This window comes from Alligator mississippiensis, chromosome 15 (assembly GCF_030867095.1).
Source record: "Alligator mississippiensis isolate rAllMis1 chromosome 15, rAllMis1, whole genome shotgun sequence".
NCBI classification, from domain to species: Eukaryota; Metazoa; Chordata; order Crocodylia; family Alligatoridae; genus Alligator; species Alligator mississippiensis.
In genome coordinates, this window is record NC_081838.1 from 7,879,055 (window position 1) to 7,896,575 (window position 17,521).

Sequence of the window (17,521 nt, forward strand, 5' to 3'; positions counted from 1 at the left end):
TTCCAGCTTCTGAATGGAAACTGCTGCCGGCTGCTGCAGCCAGGGTGAGGGAGGGGGTGCGGTGCAAGCAGGACCCCCCCACCCACCCCAGCCTGACCTCACAGCTCCTCCCAGGGTGACCTGCTCTGGCACCTGTGCCCCAAACTGCCCAGCAGCCTGCCCCGGCCTGGGAAGGCTCCCTGGGGCTGGGGACTCCCAAGCGAAAGGGGCATCAAGCTGGTTCCCTGCCATGTTGCTCTGCTGGGCGCCTGGGGCAAAGGGTGCAAGCACCCAGTTGAGAAGCACAGAGGACCTGGAGAGCCCCAACTGCTGCCCTGCCCAGGGCATCAAGTCCCCAGGGACCACTCTGGGGTTGACTGATACTCCCCAGGAGGCAGGACCCCTGGCCTGGGAGACGGCCAGCCCTGCCCGTGCTTCCTGCCCCGCCTGTCCCAGGGGATGGGATAGGGTTATTGCCCCAGCACCTGGATGCTGCCACATCTCTGCAGAACAGCTTGTGCAGTCGTGGCTCACAAGCCCAGGGGGCTGCCCCACACCTTGCACCCCGACAGTGCAGGTCACACGTGCCAGGAGCAGCAGGGTCGTTCGTGCCTGTGAGCTGGAAAGGGGGCACGCTCCTTGGTCAACATGCACCCGCCTCTTGGCTCTCCAGACAGGGGTCTCTGGAAGGACCTTGATGCTCCTGTTTGCTACTGGCTGCAGGGAGGGTGTTGGGGGTGGGGTCCTGAGCATCACAGGGGGAGACTGGCAGCTCATCCCGGCTTGGCCTGTGCTGTGCAGGGAGCCAGCGCCCGTCCCTGGCTGCCAGCTGGGCCAGGAGGGCAGGGGCAGGTGGGATGGAGCTGACCAAAACATTTGGGGGTGTAGGACCATCCTTCAGGGCAGGGGAGGGGGCTGGGGGCTAGGGGCTGGGCTCACAGGTGATCAGGGCCTGGCTAGTAGGGTCCCAAAGGCCTTGGCTTCCCCCTTTCCTAACCAGACCAATGTATAGGGCCTGTTCTGTGCTGCCGCTGCCGTATTCCACCCCAGACGCAGCCGCATGCCATCGACTGGCCATTTCAAAACCCCTCGGGGGGCCTTTCTGGGGTCATTTGGGACCCGGATGCCATAAGGCAGCAAGGCACTGGCGGCGAGGAGGAGGCCCAAGCCCCGCGGGAAGGCCAGCTGTCAAGCCAGGGAGGAAGCCAAGCCACCGGCTGTGGATGGAGATAAGGGAGAAGCAGGAGCTGACAGACGCTTCAGCTGAGCACCAGCCTGGAGGTGGCTGGATCTGTTGCCGCAAGGCTTCAGCCCCTGCAGTATGGGGGGAGCAGGAATTGCAGGCTAGAAGCGATCGTGTGGATGAGAGACCACATCCCGGAGATGCCCCGGAAGAAGGGACTGAGGCTTTTTGGCCCCCAGGGGCTCTGACATGGCAGAAGGGAGATCCCTAAATTAGGCACTAAACCCCAGGGAGGGGCAAGGGTGATGCTTCCTGACACAGTGGTGGGTCACATGCCAAAGTACCACCCCTCGCAGCATCTGGGACACAGGGAAAGGGAGTCCCAGGATGCGTCTGGGCCCCAGGGACATGGGATGGCGGGGGAGAACCGGGCACCCCAAACAGTAGCCCCACGAGCTGTCACATGCTGGCCATATGGAGGCTGATGGACACGTGTCTGTGCCCAGGGTGGGCACGCAGCTCGCGTGGTCCCTTTAAGGAGCCAGGGCGGCGGGGGGCCACGCTGAAGGCGGCTCCACACAGCGTTCAGCAGCCCCCGGGGATTATTAATAAATGCTTATGTAAGGCCGTGGGCGGGCGGACGCCGGCACGGCAGCCACGCATGGCGCCGAGCATGGGAGCCCGCAGCACAGGCCAGCCCAGCCTGCAGGGCATGGTGCCCCCAGCCTTCCCCCCCAAGGCTGAGCTGGCTGGTGCAAGGGGGGTCCAGCACCCCCCAGACCGGGCTGGGCTGGGGAAGGGGCTTGGCCAGCTTCCAGGGGGCCAGGACCGCACCAGCACCCGGATCCCATGCACCCATGGGGAAACTGAGGCACGGGCAGAAGAGAGCTGCCACTTTGCTAGGACTGGGTCAGACCCTTGACCAGGGAATAAGCTGTACAGGGATCCCCCAGAGACACAGCTGCAGCTCTTCCCCGGCCCCTGCTATGGGTGTTGGTGGGGGCAAGGTGGCCCTGGACCCCCTCACATGCCAGGGCTGGCAGGTGAAGGGCTGTGCAGCACCTTTGAGCTGTCAGTGCTCGTTATCATTAATATTGTGATTGGTGAGCTGGCAGCAGACATCTGGGGCAGAGTTGGGCCGCGGCTGATCCCCCCGGTGTGCAGTGATGGGGCACAACCCCTGGCCGGGGGGGCACAGGGTCACGAGGAGAGGGCAGAGTGGGGGTCACGGCTGATGTTTCAGGGGCCCAGGGGTCTCTCCATCCTTGCCAGGTGCTCAGGGATCAGCTGGATCAAGCACAAAGGCTGTGCCTGTCTGCAAGCAGAGGGCACCCGTGCCTTGGCCCTGGCACCAATGTGAGAGGTCAATAGTTGCCCAGAGAAGGAGAAAACCAGACTTCAGAAGCTCTGTAACCCCCTGAGATGTGTCACAGCCCCCAGCAGGGATGGGGCTGAGCCCCAGGCCGGGGTTTCGGGGCCATCTGGGGGTCCCAGCAGCTCCACCCCTTGCTGCAGGCCTCTCACACTGTGGCCCTCTTGGCACCAGGGACCGGTGGCACAGGGGGTCAATGCCAGGCACGGTCTGGGAGCAGTGCTGCCTGGACTGTGGGCCTGTCTTGGTGCCCTGTGCACATGCAGCACCTAGCGCAGAGTAGAGGAGGATCATGCTCCAGAGCCAGGGGCTCTCACGCCCACCCCTGCCCATCCAGTGCGGCCTGGGCAGGCTGCCCGCGCTGCCGCGCTCTGACAGCTGCTGCCGGCTCCCCGCCGCGCCTGTCTTGGCAGAGACCCGTCAAGCAGAACGGAGCTGTCAGGGTGCGGGGGCGTGTCGGTCCATTAGCCCATTAACCTTTGCTCCGGCCGAGCTGGGAGAGCAGGCGTGCAGGGCTGCCCTGGGCACATGTGCAGGGCTGCCCCGGGCACACGTAAAGCCTCGGAGGCCATGTGCCTCCCGCCCGGGCTCCAGGACCTGCAGGCCCACACTTGTGTCCCCCTGTGCTACCGTCTGTGGCACATTTCCAGTGCACAGTGAAGGCGGATGGGCCAGGGCCGGATGCTCCAGTCACCGTCAGGGGCTGCATTCACCCCCATCACTCTGTGCCTCAGTTTCCCCAAAGGCGGAATGGGGCTGGCAGCCCTGCCCGACCTACATGGGGTGGTAGAAGTCCTGTGCAGGGAGCTGGGGCCCAAGGCAGTGCTGGGTGTGGGGACAGAGCAGGGCTGGGGGAGTTGGCCCAAGGGGATGAGGTGCACAGCGGAGCAGGATTTACTGCCACTCATTCCCACCGCAGCCCCGGCGTCTCCGCTGCTCTAGGGCCATAATTCACAGGAGCCGCCTCCGCCATGGAGCCCTGCCGGGAGATTTGTTACTGCGGCAGCTAGTGCAGCAGCTCCTGGAAGTGCTGGGACAGGGTGGGCACAGGAACCCATAGGGAAACCGTGGCAGGACCAGAGCCTGACCAGGTCACAGGATTGGGTCCCATGTTGGCCTCACTGGTGCCGGCTCCTGGGATGGATCCGGTCGCCACCGGCTTAGATCCTGCCCTCCTCCCTGCTGCCCTGGGCTGCCCTGGATAAGCCGCTGATGTCTCTGGGGGGTGCTGAGCACTGGTGCTAGTCCCCAGGTATCCCTGCAGTGTCAGAGTCAGACCACAAAGCATGGGAGCAAATGCCTTTATTAGCTCTGAGCTGCTGCATCTTGGTGCTGGGTCCCAATCCGGGCTGAGCACAAGCAGAGGGGACAGTGGCCTGCGAGGGGCAGCATGGTGGCAGCCGGGGACCCTGTGGCCAGCGGGGCCAGCATGGCCAGGCTGGGCCGGGGCTGAGATCTTCCCAGACCCAAGGCCAGAACCCAGGAGTCCCAGCTCCAAGTCCTTGCTACCCACCCACTGCACTCGCCTCGAAGAGACCTCAGGAGTCCTCACACCTGCCCTGATAGCCCTCACTGCCCTTCTGGAGCACAGCAGAGAACCCAGGTGTCTGGGCTCTACCCACTCCCCCACGCGGCCAACCTGCTGCCATGCAGATGCAGGCAGTTTGGCCCTGGCACCAGCCCCGAGGGGTGCAGGACAGGGCGGGGAGTGGGGGGGAGGTCAGTGGGTGGGCGCCTTGCTGAGCAGCGCCTCGCGGTGCACCTCGCGGTAGGCGTTGCGCAGCAGCACGTAGGGGAAGCAGGTCTCCAGCATGTCTGCGGTCAGGAAGGATGACTCCTCCACGATCTGCCAGGGCCGGGGCATGGGGTCAGGGCTGAAGTCAGGTGGTGGGGCTGGAGCTGAGCCCCAGCCTAGCCCCGCCATGGCCTGGCCTCCACTTGGACAGACCACGGGCACTGTGGCCCAGGCACGCAGCAGGGTCGGGGGGCAGCCTCCAGGGCTAGATCCAGGTAGGGGACTCAGGGTACCCAGCTGTCAGGTCACCCTCCAGCCCCTGGGGAGCCCGGAGGTGGCACGGGGCACTCACCCGGAGAAGCAGCAGGGAGATGGCCTCGCGGTTCTTGGTGTACAGCCGGTCAGGTTCCTGCCCCAGCTGCAGGAGACTCATGGATGCCAGCTGCAAGGCACAGGGTCTCAGTGCCCGGCGGGGAGGACAGGCACCCTCCCAGGGCTGTGCCCTCTGCCTGCTCTACCCAGAGCACCCCTGGGCCAGGGCAGGCGATGCCCCATCCCCCCAGCCCCTGGCAGGGCCAGGTGGACTCTGCTCCCCCAGGCTCCAGCACAGAGGTCCCCTGCATCTGCGTCCTGTGTGGTCTGGAGCCCTTGGGGGTCCCCAGGACCTGGCCCTGCACCCAGACCCTGGCAGATTGCCAGGTGCCAGGAAGCCAAGCATGGCCAGTGGCCCGTTCTGGTGCCCCCCGCAACCCATGCTGCCCTGTGCTTGAGACCCCCATGCTCACCAGCAGAAACTCCTTGAGGTGGACCTCAATGTTCTTGCTGTAGATGGTGAAGAGGGCGGCCGAGACCTGGATGATGCCTTTGGCCAGGCAGTGGCTGTTGTTGCTGAACGCTGTGGGAGCCAGGGGCAGTCAGTGGTGGGGGCGGGACCCCATGCCCCAACCCCCCCACCAAAAAAAAGCACCGAGGCTGCATCTGACCCCGCTAGCCCGCCCCTCTGGTCTCGTGGGCTGGCAGGTGCCCAGGGGCTGTGCCAATGCTCCTACTGGGCCCAACCCTGCAGGGTCCTGGCTAGGGGGTCTTGTGACTCCACTCAGGCTCAGACCCACTGCATTGGGGGCAGGAAGGGATTTTACCCCCTGGTCAGACTGGTATGGACTGGGGGGGGGGGGGGTTGCCTTCCTCTGTACTGGGGCACAGCCTCTGCCTGGGATCTCTGGAACATCAATTAATCCACTTTGGAGCCAGACGCTGGTGGCCACAGCCCCCTGCTCTCCCTGGGACAGAGGTGATGCCCAGGGTTGTAGTTGCACAAAGAGTTTGGAGGACAGATGTGTTCGGAGGGGCTCAGATTGGGAGAGACCGCCCCCGTGGCTCTAGGGTGTCTGTGGTCCTCACCGTCCATCTCGATGTTATAGGTAACGGGCTGGGAGGCCAGGAGAGGCAGGGCCACAGCTATGAAGACCAGGAGTAGGCACGCGGCCTTGTAGTCCTCCTCCTGGGATGATCCATCTGTGGGGCAGAGAGGGGATGTTGGCCCGGTCCCCAACCTTGAACAGAGGCCACTGGCATGACCCCTGGCACCTGTCTCTATCTGCCCCCATCTGGCAGCAGGGCCAGGGCCAGCATGGGGACCCCAGTTTCCTTGGTGAAGCCTCTTCCACAGAGCCTTGTTGGGGGCTGGCTCCCCACTCCCTAGACCCAGTGCCACCACCCCCAGCCCCGTCTATGACCCACCGTGCCCCCCTCCCCTTCCCCCCAGCACAGGCACCCAGCATGTGCAGCAGGCATCCATGGGCAAAGGCCATAAGTGTGTGCCTGGCTTGTGGGGGTCTTGGTAGTGTATGTGTGTGTGGCTGCAGATATGCACATGTACAATGCGTGTGCATGCCGTGGGCCTGCCTCCTCTGTGCATGTGTGTGGGTGGTTGGTTGTGTGCAGCGTGTGTGCACATGTTGGTATGTGGGTGCAGTGTGCCTGTGTAGCGTGTGTGTTGTGTGGGTGTGCAGTGTAGTGCATGTGCACTATGCATGTTTAGTGTGTGTGCACAGTGTGGGCTCACGGTGTCTGTGTAACGTTTATGTGTGTGCAGTGTGTATCCATGCACAGTGCACATGTGCAGTATGGCTGAGTGTGTGTGCAGCGTGTGTGTGTGTGCGTGCGCATGTGTGCACAATGCATGTGCAGTGTATATTTGTGCGCAGTGTCCATGTGGGCAGTGTGCCTATGCCGTGTGCTTGCCTGTATAGTGCGTGTGTGTGGGCAGTGTATGCATGCGTGCGGGGCATGTGTGTGCACCCACAGGGGTTTGTGCTCAGTGTGTGCATGTATGTGGTGTACATGTGTGTGCAGGATGCACCCCCCTACGTGCCCCGGCTCCTACCGGACTTCAGGCTGGACAAGGCAGCCACCAGGGCCGGGTCGATGTCGCAGGGGAGGCCAGCGGCCGTGGCCAACTCAAAGATGCTCAGGGTGACCTGGGGGCAGCACCCAGGCAGCTTCAGATGGGGTGGGAGGGGGACACTACCCATGGCTGGCACCCCCCGGCTCCCACACCCGCTGTCCTCAGCCACAGGGTCTGCCCCAGGGAGCAATAACCCCAGCCCCACTGCCCCCCGCCCTGAGGTCCCAGGATGGCCTGGGTCTCGGCTGCACCATCCACCTTGATGTCGGTGTCAGGGGTGACAACGTCCTTGAGGCACTCGATGGGGCCCATCAGGAAGGGGCAGTGGCTGGAGAAGACCTGTGGGGCCGGGGGGACACCTGTGAGCCAGGTCTAGCCCCCCAGCAACATGCAGCTGGTGCTGGGAAGGAATGGGCCAAGATGTGGCCCTGGCTGCGGGTCCCGGAGGGGCTCCCGGGCACAGTGGGTATGTCTGGGAGAGTCCACAGCAACCCCCACCCCAGCCAGCCCTGCCCCGGGGGCACCCCCCATGCAGGGGTATCTCCGGGGCAGCCCCACCTCCCGTAGGCCCTGCTGGGCCATGGCGCGGAAGCTCAGGATCTCCCCGATGATCGTCATCCTCTTCAGCACATTGTCGGCAGCTTGGAGAGGATGGGGGGGGGCGGTTACCAGGGGGTGACACACCCCAGCCCTACTAGTGCCCCTCACTCCCAGCCTCCTGGCCTTCCCAGTCCCCTCAGTCCCAACCTGCAGCCCCCTGCCCCCCTTACTCCCTACCCAAGCCCCTTGCTCTTCCCCTCCGCACTCCACTCTTCTAGCAGTTCAGGCCCATCCACAACCCCCAAATGCAGGTCTGCCTCCTCCCCACCAAGCCTGGCAGCTTGGGGTCAGTGTGAGGTGCTCACAGGTCAGCCGGGGCGTCAACGCCGCCATATGCTCGGGGTTGTAGAAGTTGGAGCGGATTTGCACTAGCACGTCCATGTTCTCGTTCACCAGCTTCTGCACGGCCAGGAGGGTGGGGTGTCAGTGGGGCCCCCCAGAGCCCTTCTCTCCCACCGGGACCCCAAACCTCCCCAGCAGCCAGGAGGACACCCAGCATTGACGAAGGACCGACCTTGCTCCCATCCTGGCACCCAGGACTGAACCCAGGTGTCCTGGCTCCACGCACACCATGACCCAGTGGACCCCACTCTCCCTTCCAGAGAGCCCAGGTGTCCGGGCTCCAGCCCTGCCCCTCGCCCTACCTTCAGCTCCCCGACCTGCGAGGTGACGTGCCACATGAGGTTGTCACTCAGGAACTTCATGCCGTAGGGGCCCAGCAGCTCGGCCAGCGCCCGCATCTCTGGGGGGGATGGTGGGTCAGCCCTGCATCTCCCCCCCACTCCAGTGCCCCCCCAGCCAGGTCCCGAGCCCCTGCCCTGGCTCACCTGTAATGTCGGAGAACTCCTGGGCGCTGAAAGACCCCTCGCCCTCCCGGGGCAGGCTCATGAAGGCCTCCATGGCCGGTGACAGGACAATGCTGCCCATGCTGGCCTGGCGCAGCAGCGCCTCCAGGTACCTGCCGGCAGCACCCATCACTGGCCCTGCAACCCGCTTGGTTGGGAAGAACTGGGGGTGGGCAGGGGCTGTGGGTCGGGAGCGAGGGGCATTGGCAGGGGTGGGGGGGTCAGGGGGCTGCAGGTTGGGAGTGAGGGGCACTGCAGGGCTGGGGACGGGGTGGTGGTGGGGAGACAGGAGCTGCCCAGAGCAGCTGTGGGATGCTGGGTCCTGCCAGCCCTTGTTCAGGCAGGGGGCTGGGAGCTGGGAGCCTGGCTGCGGGGGGACGTGGCTGTGGCCCTTGGCTCTGTATGTCTGTCCATCCCCCACGTGGAAGGGGGGATCCTGGTCAGATGGCACCAGAGGGCACATCAGGCCATTGCACCCCATCTTGGTCCCCAGTGGCTCCCAATGGTGACACACCGTAGGGACCTGGCCCCGTGCCCGTGCTGCCCCTACCAGTTGGTGTAGACGGTGGTGAGGGTCTGCTCCCCACGCACGTCCAGGGGCTGCGTCTGCTGCAGCAGCACAGAGCGCACAAGGCGCCCGGCATCCAGCCCCAGGCGTGGGCCCAGCGCCACCAGGAAGCCCTCGTAGGTCCGCAGCCCTGCCAGCACCTCTGAGGGCCGTGCCACCTCCTGCGTGGCCGAGCTGTGTCTCGCCAGCCCCAGGATGGCCCGGCTGATCCGAGCCTCCAGCTGGCTGCTCAGGAACTCAGGCGGCGCCAGCACGTGCTCGAAGACTGTGATGCTGCCCACATGCGCCAGGCTCAGCGCCAACTCTGTCAGCAGCACATGCAGCTTGTCCAGGCTGCCAGGACAGGGATGGGGGTGTCACCACAGGGCATAGCCCTGGGGTCCCCTATGGGGCAGCTGGGTGCCTGCGTTACCTGCCCACCTCCCTCCCCAGCCCTGTGCTCACTTGGTGACCAGGCTGCGGTCCTTGCGCTGGCTCTCAGCCCCCGGCTTATCCCGCTCGGGCTCCCCCTTCCGCGCTGACTGCTTATGGGCCTTCTTGTTGCGGGCCTTGCTGATGGTGGCGGCGCAGTGCTTGGGCAGCAGCTGGGGACACCGAGGTGGGTCAGCCCCTGGGCCACGGCTCCCGGCACCCGCCCCTGCTGGGACCTCCCCGCCCCCCAGGCGGTCCCACCTGCTCGCTGAGCTTGCACTGCTCGGCGCACGTGTCCATGATGCAGATGCTGGCCTGACGAGCAAGCTGCTCCAGGAAGCCACGGCAGAGCCCCACGGCGCCAACCTGCAGGTGCGGGTACTAGGGGGCATGGGTGGGGGTGAGATCAGGGCCCTGCAGTTCCCCCCAGTACTGGGCACTGCCACACATGGTCTTGTCCCCCCTGAAGTGACATGTATGTCCCATGCCATGCCATGCCATGCCATGCCATTCCCTCTCCCACCCCCGCATTGACACATGGACCATTCCCCTCCTCAGCATAGGCACATGTGTCCCGTCCCCCCCACCAGTGGCACAGACCTCTTCCGGGCACATGGGGTGGGTGGCACGGTCAAAGCGGGCGCAGGTCAGGGGGAAGGCGATGGTGTAGCGCAGCACAGCTGGCTCCTCCAGTGCCTGCCCAAAGAGCCGCTCTAGGGACCGCACGTAGAAGCTGGGGAGGGAGGGGACATGGGAGGGGGGTGAGGTCATGGGAGGGCACGCGCGGGCGAGGCACAGGCACGTGCAATGCCCCAGACATGTGCAAGTCTGTGTCCATGGGACACACATGCACAAAGGGGCATCCATCCCAGTTCTATGGGAGCAGAGGAAACTGAGGCATGTGCGGAGCAAGCCCAGCACCAAGTCTGCGGCTCCCAGGCGCATTGCATCCCCCACACTTAATTTCCCAGCCCCCCTCCCTCCGGCTCTAGCCCCTTCCAGCTCCCAGCCCCCTCCCCAGCCCAAGGTACCAGAGGGCAGAGAGGTCGGAGGTCTCGGCCAGCAGCTCGCCTAGCCCGTCCAGCAGGCGCGTGTGGAAGATAATGAGGTTCATGACGCGGCCAAGGTCCGGGGCCTCGCGCAGCTGCAGGGGGGCCTTGGCCACACTCGTGTAGGCCTGGGGGGGGGCACAGGGTCAGCGCAGCCAGGACCCCCGGCATCCAGGGGCTGGGGTTGGGATGGGGGGACAGCTACCTGCAGACGAAACCAGTCCAGCCGAAGCCCTGAGAAGTCGAACGGCTCCTTGTTGTCCACTGCGGGCGAAACACATCCGCGGACATGTGACGGGCTGGAGTGGAGGGGTCCTACAGCCGGACCCCGGGGCAGGGGGAGACATGCTCAGAGCGGACCCACCCGTTCTGGGCCATGGGGGCCAGGTCTCATGAGAGCGGTGGTGGGGCGAGGGGGGGTCACCTTGTTTGAAGGAGAGGGACGAGAGCGCCCGGACAAAGGCCGACATGATGATGGACTCCTCCTCGGGGCACACGGACAAGTTCTGGGGGGACGATGACCGGCGCTCAGCACTCCCGAGCCCAGTGCCTCCCTGAAGCCCAGGCCCCCTTGTCCTGCCTCCCCCTGCACCTGGATGACATCGCTGAGGACGAGGGCATCAAAGCGGGCCAGGTACTGCACGTGGTAGCGCTGGATCACGGTCGTGTGCCTCTGGGCCAGGCCACGGAGCTGCTCCATCAGGAACAGCAGCTCGGCCAGGTAGCTGCGCCAGACACGGGCGTCATGGCCACGGGGCAGACCCCACAACCAGCTCACGTCCCTCCCCTGCGATTCCCAGTCCCCCTGGCCAGCACTCCCCAATCCTGTGAGCCGGATCGGGCCCAGGATCGTTCCCCAGCCTCTGGGGCCGTAGGGCTCGACCCCCTCCCCGACCTCCCCAAAGGGAGCCAGGCCAGGACCTGCTGCCCGGGGGTATCCGCCCTACCTGTCCGAGTAGTCCTCAGGGGTCTTGGTCTTGGTGACATGCTCAGCGTGACGCACCAGCCAGCTCACCTCATCACGGCAGAAGGACAGCGCCATGAAGACGTACAGTGCCTGGTGCAGGGCCAGGGCAGATGCTGATCAGACCCGGTGTACAGCATCGAGCGCTGGCTCTGCCCGGGTGGGGGGTGTCTAGGAGACCCGGCTGTAGCCTAGGCACCCACCGCACTGACATGCTGGAGGTCCGCACTCACCTTGGGGCCCAGCAGCCCAGGCTGGTCAGCCAGCAGTGCCTCCAGCTCCCGCACGGCCCCGCGCAGGAAGGCTCGGCGGTTCCTGTGCAGCTGCCCACTGTGCAGGGAGTGGGGGGTCATGGCTGGCGAGGCCCCCATGTCACCCCCCCATGCCTGTCCCAGCCTGGACCTGCCGCTGGCTCTATCCTGGCCAGGGTGGGGGGGCATGCAGGAGCCACCAGCCCTCTGGGTCCACCCTGCCCTCCCGGGGTCCGCACCAGGACAGCCACAGCCCCATGGACGCTGAACCTGGGGGAGCTAGCAAGGGCCCAGGTGGGACAGCAGGGGGGCTGCAGGTCAGCAGTGAGGGGCACCAGCAGGGCTGTGGGAGGGCAGGGGGCTGTGGGTCAGGAGTGAGGGGCACCAGCAGGTCTGGAAAGCACCGAGGCTGGGGGGTCCCGATCCTGTGAGGCCGGGGGCTCATACCTGTGGATCGCTGCATGCTCCTTGCACTCCTTGATATCAGCCCCACGCTTCCCGTAGCTGCAGAGAGGGAGTGGGTCAGAGCCAGCACAGGTCCTCCATCCCCCCACCCCACTGTGATCCCCGCTCCTGTGCATGGTGCTAGCCATTTGCCCCCAGCTCTTCTGTCCCCTGTTACCCCTTGAGGCTGCTGAAGAAGTCCTCGGTGACCTTGTGGATCTGCAGCACCTCATCGCGCACCAGGGACACGTAGAGGGACCCACGCAGCGCCAGCTTCCACAGCTCCAGGCACTGGGGCATGGTGCTCAGCGCCCCGTGGCACAGCAGGAACCCCACTGCGGGGAGGGGAGGAGTCAGGGACCCGCTGCCCTGGGCTGGGGTGGGCAGGCCAGTCCCAGGGCCCAGCATGGTGCCCCGTGGCAGGGGCAGGGGGGTGCACTCACCTACGATCCAGCGCTCCATCACCTCCAGCGACAGGTACTCGCAGGCCATCTGGGGAGAAGGGGGATCACCTTCGCTCTCATGCGCCCCTCACCGCTGCCGCCAACCCCCCTGGCACCTTGGACACTAGGGGCAGCCAGGATGGACCAGGTGGCCCACAGGCCTCTGCTCGCTGTCCTCTGTGCCCAGTGGGCAACTGTAGCCGGGCCCATGGCTGACCCCTTCAGCTGCTCCTAGCCCCAGGGCTCAGCCCATGCACCTCAGCTGTGCACGGGCATAGCCCCAGCTGGGCATCCCCCGGACCCCCTGTGTGGCAGGCACACTCACTGTGTCCGAGGTAGCCGGCGCCAGCAAGTTGCTCGTGGGGCCGATGAGACTCAGCAGCTGGTCACTGCGCCACTGCTCGGCCGCCTGGTTTCGCCGCACGAAGAGGAAGTGCAGTGACAGCAGGGCGCTGGTCACCGCCTGCGGGGTGGCAGGAGCAAGACTGGGCATTGGGCACAGCCAGGACAAGGGGCTGCTCTCCCTGGTTCAGCTCAGTCCAGTGCTGCCCCCATCCCCACCATCCCTCACCTTGCTGTGGGGCCCGAACTCCTCGCTGAGCTTGCGGAGTGGGTGGTCGTACTCCAGCACCATCTGGCCCAGTCGGGCGAAGCTGGGGTCACTGTGGGCACAGGGGGCACCGGTATGGCACAGCCCTGGGAAGCACTGCCCTGGAGCCCCCACCTGCCGGCATCACCCCCTGCCCACCCCCGCCTTGGGCACCGACCTGGTCCCATGCAACATCTCGTGGGCACAGTTGTAGAGGCCGATGAGCACCTTGCGGTCCTCGATGCGCGCCAGGAGCAAGACAAGTGCTGAGTAGGTCACCACCAGATCCAGGTAGTTCTTGGTGAAGTCGTAGTTCAAATGCTGGATAGATGGGGAGGGTGGGCTGGGGGTACAGCCAGGCTCGCCCCACCTCCTGCAGGCACTCTGCCCAGTGCCCACCCCATGGTAGCCCCCTAGCACCACTCACAATGTCGAAGTAGCACTGGCTGGCATCAATGGTGTTCAGCAGCTCATAGACGTGGTCCTGGCAGGGGGTGGCACCACGTCAGCCCCAGGAGTTTCCCCCCACAACAGCCCTGCAGACCCCCCAGCAGCCTACCCAGTCACATGCTGCTGGGTGGAGTCTGTGCCCAGCATGCCCTAGCATGGGACAAATGGCAGAGCCGAAGGGGAAGGTGGTGCAAGGCTGGGGGTCCTCACCCTGCCTGGCCCCCCACCCTGCCCCAGCTCACCCGAAACTCCATGACATCCACGAAGGACTGGTAGTAGGTGCTGAGCACGCGGATGATCTCGCCCTTCTCCTTATGCACCTGGCCCAGGTGTTGCTGAACAGAGGGGCAGCAGGGTCATGACATGGGCATGGGACCACAGGGCCTGGCCACGCAACTCCACAGCACAGTGACGGGGCAGCACAGTGAGGTCATGGGGTGCCCCAGCACCATTGCAGGGTGATGCAGTATGGTCATGGGGCACCCCGACATGTTCACAGAGTAATGCAACATGTCCCTGGGGCAACGTGGCAAGGCCATGGGCACAGTGTGGAGCAACAGGGCATGGGGTGCTGTGCCATGGTCATGGGGCAACACAGCATGATCATGGGATGGTCTCGGGGCAATATGGCATGGTCATGGGGCAGCATGGCACAGTCCTGGGGTAATATGTGGCTCTGGGGTGGTGTGGCCAGTTCATGGGCAACACAGTGTGGTCACAGGGCAACATGGCACCATCATGAGACAGCACAACATGGTCCTGGGGTGATGTGGCAAGATCATGGGCAACACAGCATGGTCATGGGGCAATATGGCACAGTTGTGGGGTGCCCTAGCATGGTCACGGGGCAACATAGCACAGCCATGGGGCACCCCAGGACCTCAACGCAGCCCTGATATTTGGCTGCCTCAGGGCTGGCACGGCGGGAGGGGCACAGGCCCCAGGGAGCTGGCCTGGGGGGCATGGGCCTGGGGGCAGGGGCTGGGCCCTCACCGTGTTGCTGCGCGCGTCCAGGCTGGGGAACTTCTTGTTGACATACTTGAGGGCCGGCTCCATGGCCTTCTCCAGCAGGAACTGGGGCTTGGTGCGGGTGCCCGCACACGTCTGCAACACAGAGCTGTGTCAGCTGGGAGTGCTAGGCAGGGTGTCCCAGACCCTGTACTGCACGCCGGGTGGGCGAGTCTCCCATAGCTCTGCTTGGGGTTGGGCAGGCTCTAGTTCCCCGGGGAGAGGCCGTGTGGCTGGGCCGCATGGGGAAAAGGGAAGCTGTCAGCGTCAGGAAGGAAGGGGCCGGGGCCTCTGCAATGCAGCCCCTCCTGCCCCCACCCAACACTGCCCCAGCGACCACCCCGCACGGGACCGGGGGCAGCACCCGCCGTGCTGCAGGGGAGGAGAGAGGTGTGGTGAAGTGACAGGACTGGGACCCAGCAGCCGTCGGTGTCAGAGGGCTCTTCTGGAGGTGATAGGATCTGTTCCAGGTCCCCAGCCAGGATCGGGCCCTGGGTGACCACCCAGAGCCCCGGAAGAAGCCCAGGCGGCCTGCCCTCCCCACCCCGCCCCCATACCTTCTTGATGTTGTACATGCGGATGAGAACGCCCTGGCCACGGTCATTGAGGATCGTCAGCTTCTCGGCAAACTTGTGCTGGTACACAGAGGGCAGCGTCATGGTGCGACGGGCCCGTGGGCACCGGGCTGGGCTGGGCCGTGATGGCGTCGCCTCCTCCGATGCTTCCCCGACGCCTCAAGCGACTTCCCCTTCGGGGCCGCCACTTCCTGGGCTGGGCTGGGCGGACGTGGGCTCCGCGCTCCCCACCCGGCCCCCATCACGTGGCCCAGCTCCGCCCCCGGCTGTAGCTTTTCAGCCCCCAGGGACACCCCCAGCTTGCCAGGCCCTGATGCCGAACACCTGCATCCTGCGTGTGCACACGCGTGTGCTCCTGGCCGCTCTTGGGCTGGCTGTGCTGCCTGTCCTGGCCTCCCCTGTGGCTCGCCGTGGTGTCTGCCTGGCCATGGGGTCTTGTGGGCATGGAGATGCCCACGTCTCAGGGGTCCATGGAGGTGTCTTGGTAGCCACGTTTCTCCCCTGAGAACCAGCCTGGCCCCCCAACAGCTGGTCCTACGTAGGACCAGGTCCCCCCAGGCCTGTCTGAGATTGGAGCCCCCGGGCAGAGGAGCAGGCTGGCCCAGGACATCCCTGCTCGCGTCCCCCCATGGCACCTGCCCTGCCTACATGTGGTTGGGACCTCTGCAGGGCACACGTGCTACATCCAAGGGTCCCTACCCAGCTTTGCCCCCCCTCCACTGGCTGGACCAAGCCCAGGTGGGTGGGTGGGGGGGGGGCACAGTGCCAGAGCACAGTGATCTCACAAAGGTCACTGAGTCCTGCTTTGTCATTGGCTGGGGCAGTTGCACGCAGGGCAGGCTCCACTGCTTGCAGGCAGGCACCTTGTCCCCACACCAGGCACAGGAAGTGGCTGGAGCTTACAGCCTGCCCCCAGCCCTAGAGCAGATTCAGGAGGAGAGTTTTGTCTGAGAAATAAGGTAGGAAGTCCCGCCCAGGGGCGTGGCCAGCTGGGGTATAAGAGGCTGCAGGGCTGCAGTGGCTGCCAGAGCTTGCAAGGGGTGGGTGGTTTTGTTGTAGTCCCTGGTGCCTTATGCCCCCAGCCCACTCTTCCTGACCCGCACCTGCAGGACCATGGACCCCGAGCGGCTCCTCCAGTGCCCCTATGACAAGACACATCAGATCCGTGCTTGCCGGTTCCCCTACCACCTAGTCAAGTGCCGGGAGGTGAGACCAAGCTGCCCTGCAGCTGCCCCTGCAGCCCCAAGGAGGGTGGTTGGGGGGGGGGGGTCCTAGCCTTGATGTCCCCTGACCCTCCTTACCTTGATGTCCCCAGAACAACAGGAAGGTGGCGGCCGAGCTTGCCACGTGCCCCTACAATGCGCGCCACAAGGTCCCGAAGCGTGAGCTCCAGCTCCACATCGCCACCTGCTCTAACAACCCTGCTGGTAAAGTGGGGGGCAGAATGGGGCCCTGGGCTGCCCCTGCACCCTCATCTTGCACAGGGTCTCCCCACCCATCCTGCTGGTATGGTGGGGGTCCCTGATGGCTCCTGCCTGAATGCGAAGTGTCACCCAGGGCTGGGCCGGACACTACCCCGCCTGCCTGAGCTCCACTGGTCTCCTCCGCTGCAGACACTGAGGCCCCGTTCCCACCCAAGACTGAGCTGAAGGAGATGCCAGGCGCCTGGCAGTGCCCCCCGTGCCAGGAGGACTGGGAAGCAGGTGAGTCGTGGCATTGGCCTCGGTTGTGGGCAGCTCTGTGCTCTGACCCGGAGCAGCCAGTGTGCTGCCTGGACCCGACACCTCGGTATGAGCCCTGCCCAGCAGAGAGATCCCTGTGGCCTTGGGTAGACGTGGTTGGCCTTGGCCAGAGAAGTGGTTGGCAGCCTGCAGCACAGAGAGAAGGGAGGTTGCACGTGCCTCTGCCCAATCCTTCCAAGCCGAGAGCCCGAGAGTGCTGCCCAAGCCACAGGGCAACCGCTGCCGGCAGGCTACGGGCAGGGCCGGACCCTCTCCTGAGACTGGCCCTGGACCCCTGGCTCTGCTGATCCACGTCTCCACCTGCAGATGCAGACGGGCTGGGGGCTGCTGCTCCTTTCCATCTTGGCTCCAGGGAAAACCGCCTCCTTGGCACCCCACAGAGGTGAGAGCGGCCCTGGGTGCCCCTCACCACGTGGGTGGGAGGTCTCTAGGCACTGGCAGGTGGAAGCCAGCCATGTCTCAGCCCCTCTTGGGCTGGCTGGGGGGAGCCTCTGTGTCTCCAGGGCACCCACAACCTCACCCCTTCCTGGGCACCAGGCGTGGCAGAAGCTGTGGGCTCTGCCCTGGCTTTGCTCAGAACTGCATCTAGAGGTGCCTGGCGGCTGAGATATAGCCACCAGGCAGCCTCGCTCCGGGCTCCAGGGCTAGAGCTGATCAGTCTGCTCATGGAGCACTTCTGTTCTCCCTTTCCAGGTTCTCCAAGTGCCCTTGAGCAGCGGGAGAGACTGGGGGAAATGTGAGCTTGAACTTGGCCCTGCCGAGCTGAGGCACCCCCTGGGTAGTGTTTTTAATGCAGACAAATAGAGTCAATAAATGTTTTGCTTTTATCACCCTGTGGCCTTGAACTTGCAACCCTGCAGCTTAGCACCTGCCCCCAGGGAGTGCCTAAATCCCAATGAATTGTAG

The 17,521-nt window shown here is 65.0% G+C and overlaps 2 protein-coding genes across 3 annotated transcripts; one reads left to right on the forward strand and one right to left on the reverse strand.

Moving 5' to 3' along the window:
* Window positions 1-3,819: 3,819 nt before the first annotated feature.
* On the reverse strand, window positions 3,820-15,077 carry NCKAP1L (NCK associated protein 1 like). The gene is made up of 30 exons (XM_059717786.1): window positions 14,856-15,077; window positions 14,284-14,394; window positions 13,533-13,625; window positions 13,268-13,324; window positions 13,019-13,161; window positions 12,823-12,913; window positions 12,577-12,714; window positions 12,252-12,300; window positions 11,987-12,143; window positions 11,812-11,868; window positions 11,347-11,443; window positions 11,097-11,206; window positions 10,742-10,874; window positions 10,574-10,655; window positions 10,355-10,413; window positions 10,132-10,277; window positions 9,701-9,833; window positions 9,362-9,481; window positions 9,134-9,273; window positions 8,672-9,022; window positions 8,104-8,234; window positions 7,921-8,018; window positions 7,582-7,675; window positions 7,235-7,317; window positions 6,935-7,015; window positions 6,656-6,749; window positions 5,671-5,784; window positions 5,055-5,164; window positions 4,622-4,711; window positions 3,820-4,380 (listed from the first exon to the last, which is right to left on the reverse strand). Exons 1-30 carry the CDS (start codon window positions 14,955-14,957, stop codon window positions 4,255-4,257), a joined length of 3,390 nt encoding a protein of 1,129 aa, XP_059573769.1. The 5' UTR covers window positions 14,958-15,077; the 3' UTR covers window positions 3,820-4,254.
* Window positions 15,078-15,715: 638 nt separating this feature from the next.
* On the forward strand, window positions 15,716-17,445 carry LOC102563865 (gametocyte-specific factor 1). Of its 2 annotated transcripts, XM_019497600.2 has the most exons (6): window positions 15,716-15,832; window positions 15,983-16,079; window positions 16,189-16,300; window positions 16,487-16,576; window positions 16,922-16,997; window positions 17,309-17,445. In XM_019497600.2, the coding sequence occupies exons 2-6, from the start codon at window positions 15,987-15,989 to the stop codon at window positions 17,325-17,327; spliced, it is 390 nt and encodes a 129-aa protein (XP_019353145.2). In that variant the 5' UTR covers window positions 15,716-15,832; window positions 15,983-15,986; the 3' UTR covers window positions 17,328-17,445. The 2 variants fall into 2 exon arrangements, with proteins under 2 accessions (XP_019353145.2, XP_059573773.1); XM_059717790.1 differs by lacking the exons at window positions 15,716-15,832; window positions 16,922-16,997 and having other exon boundaries at window positions 15,892-16,079.
* The last annotated feature ends 76 nt before the right edge of the window (window positions 17,446-17,521 follow it).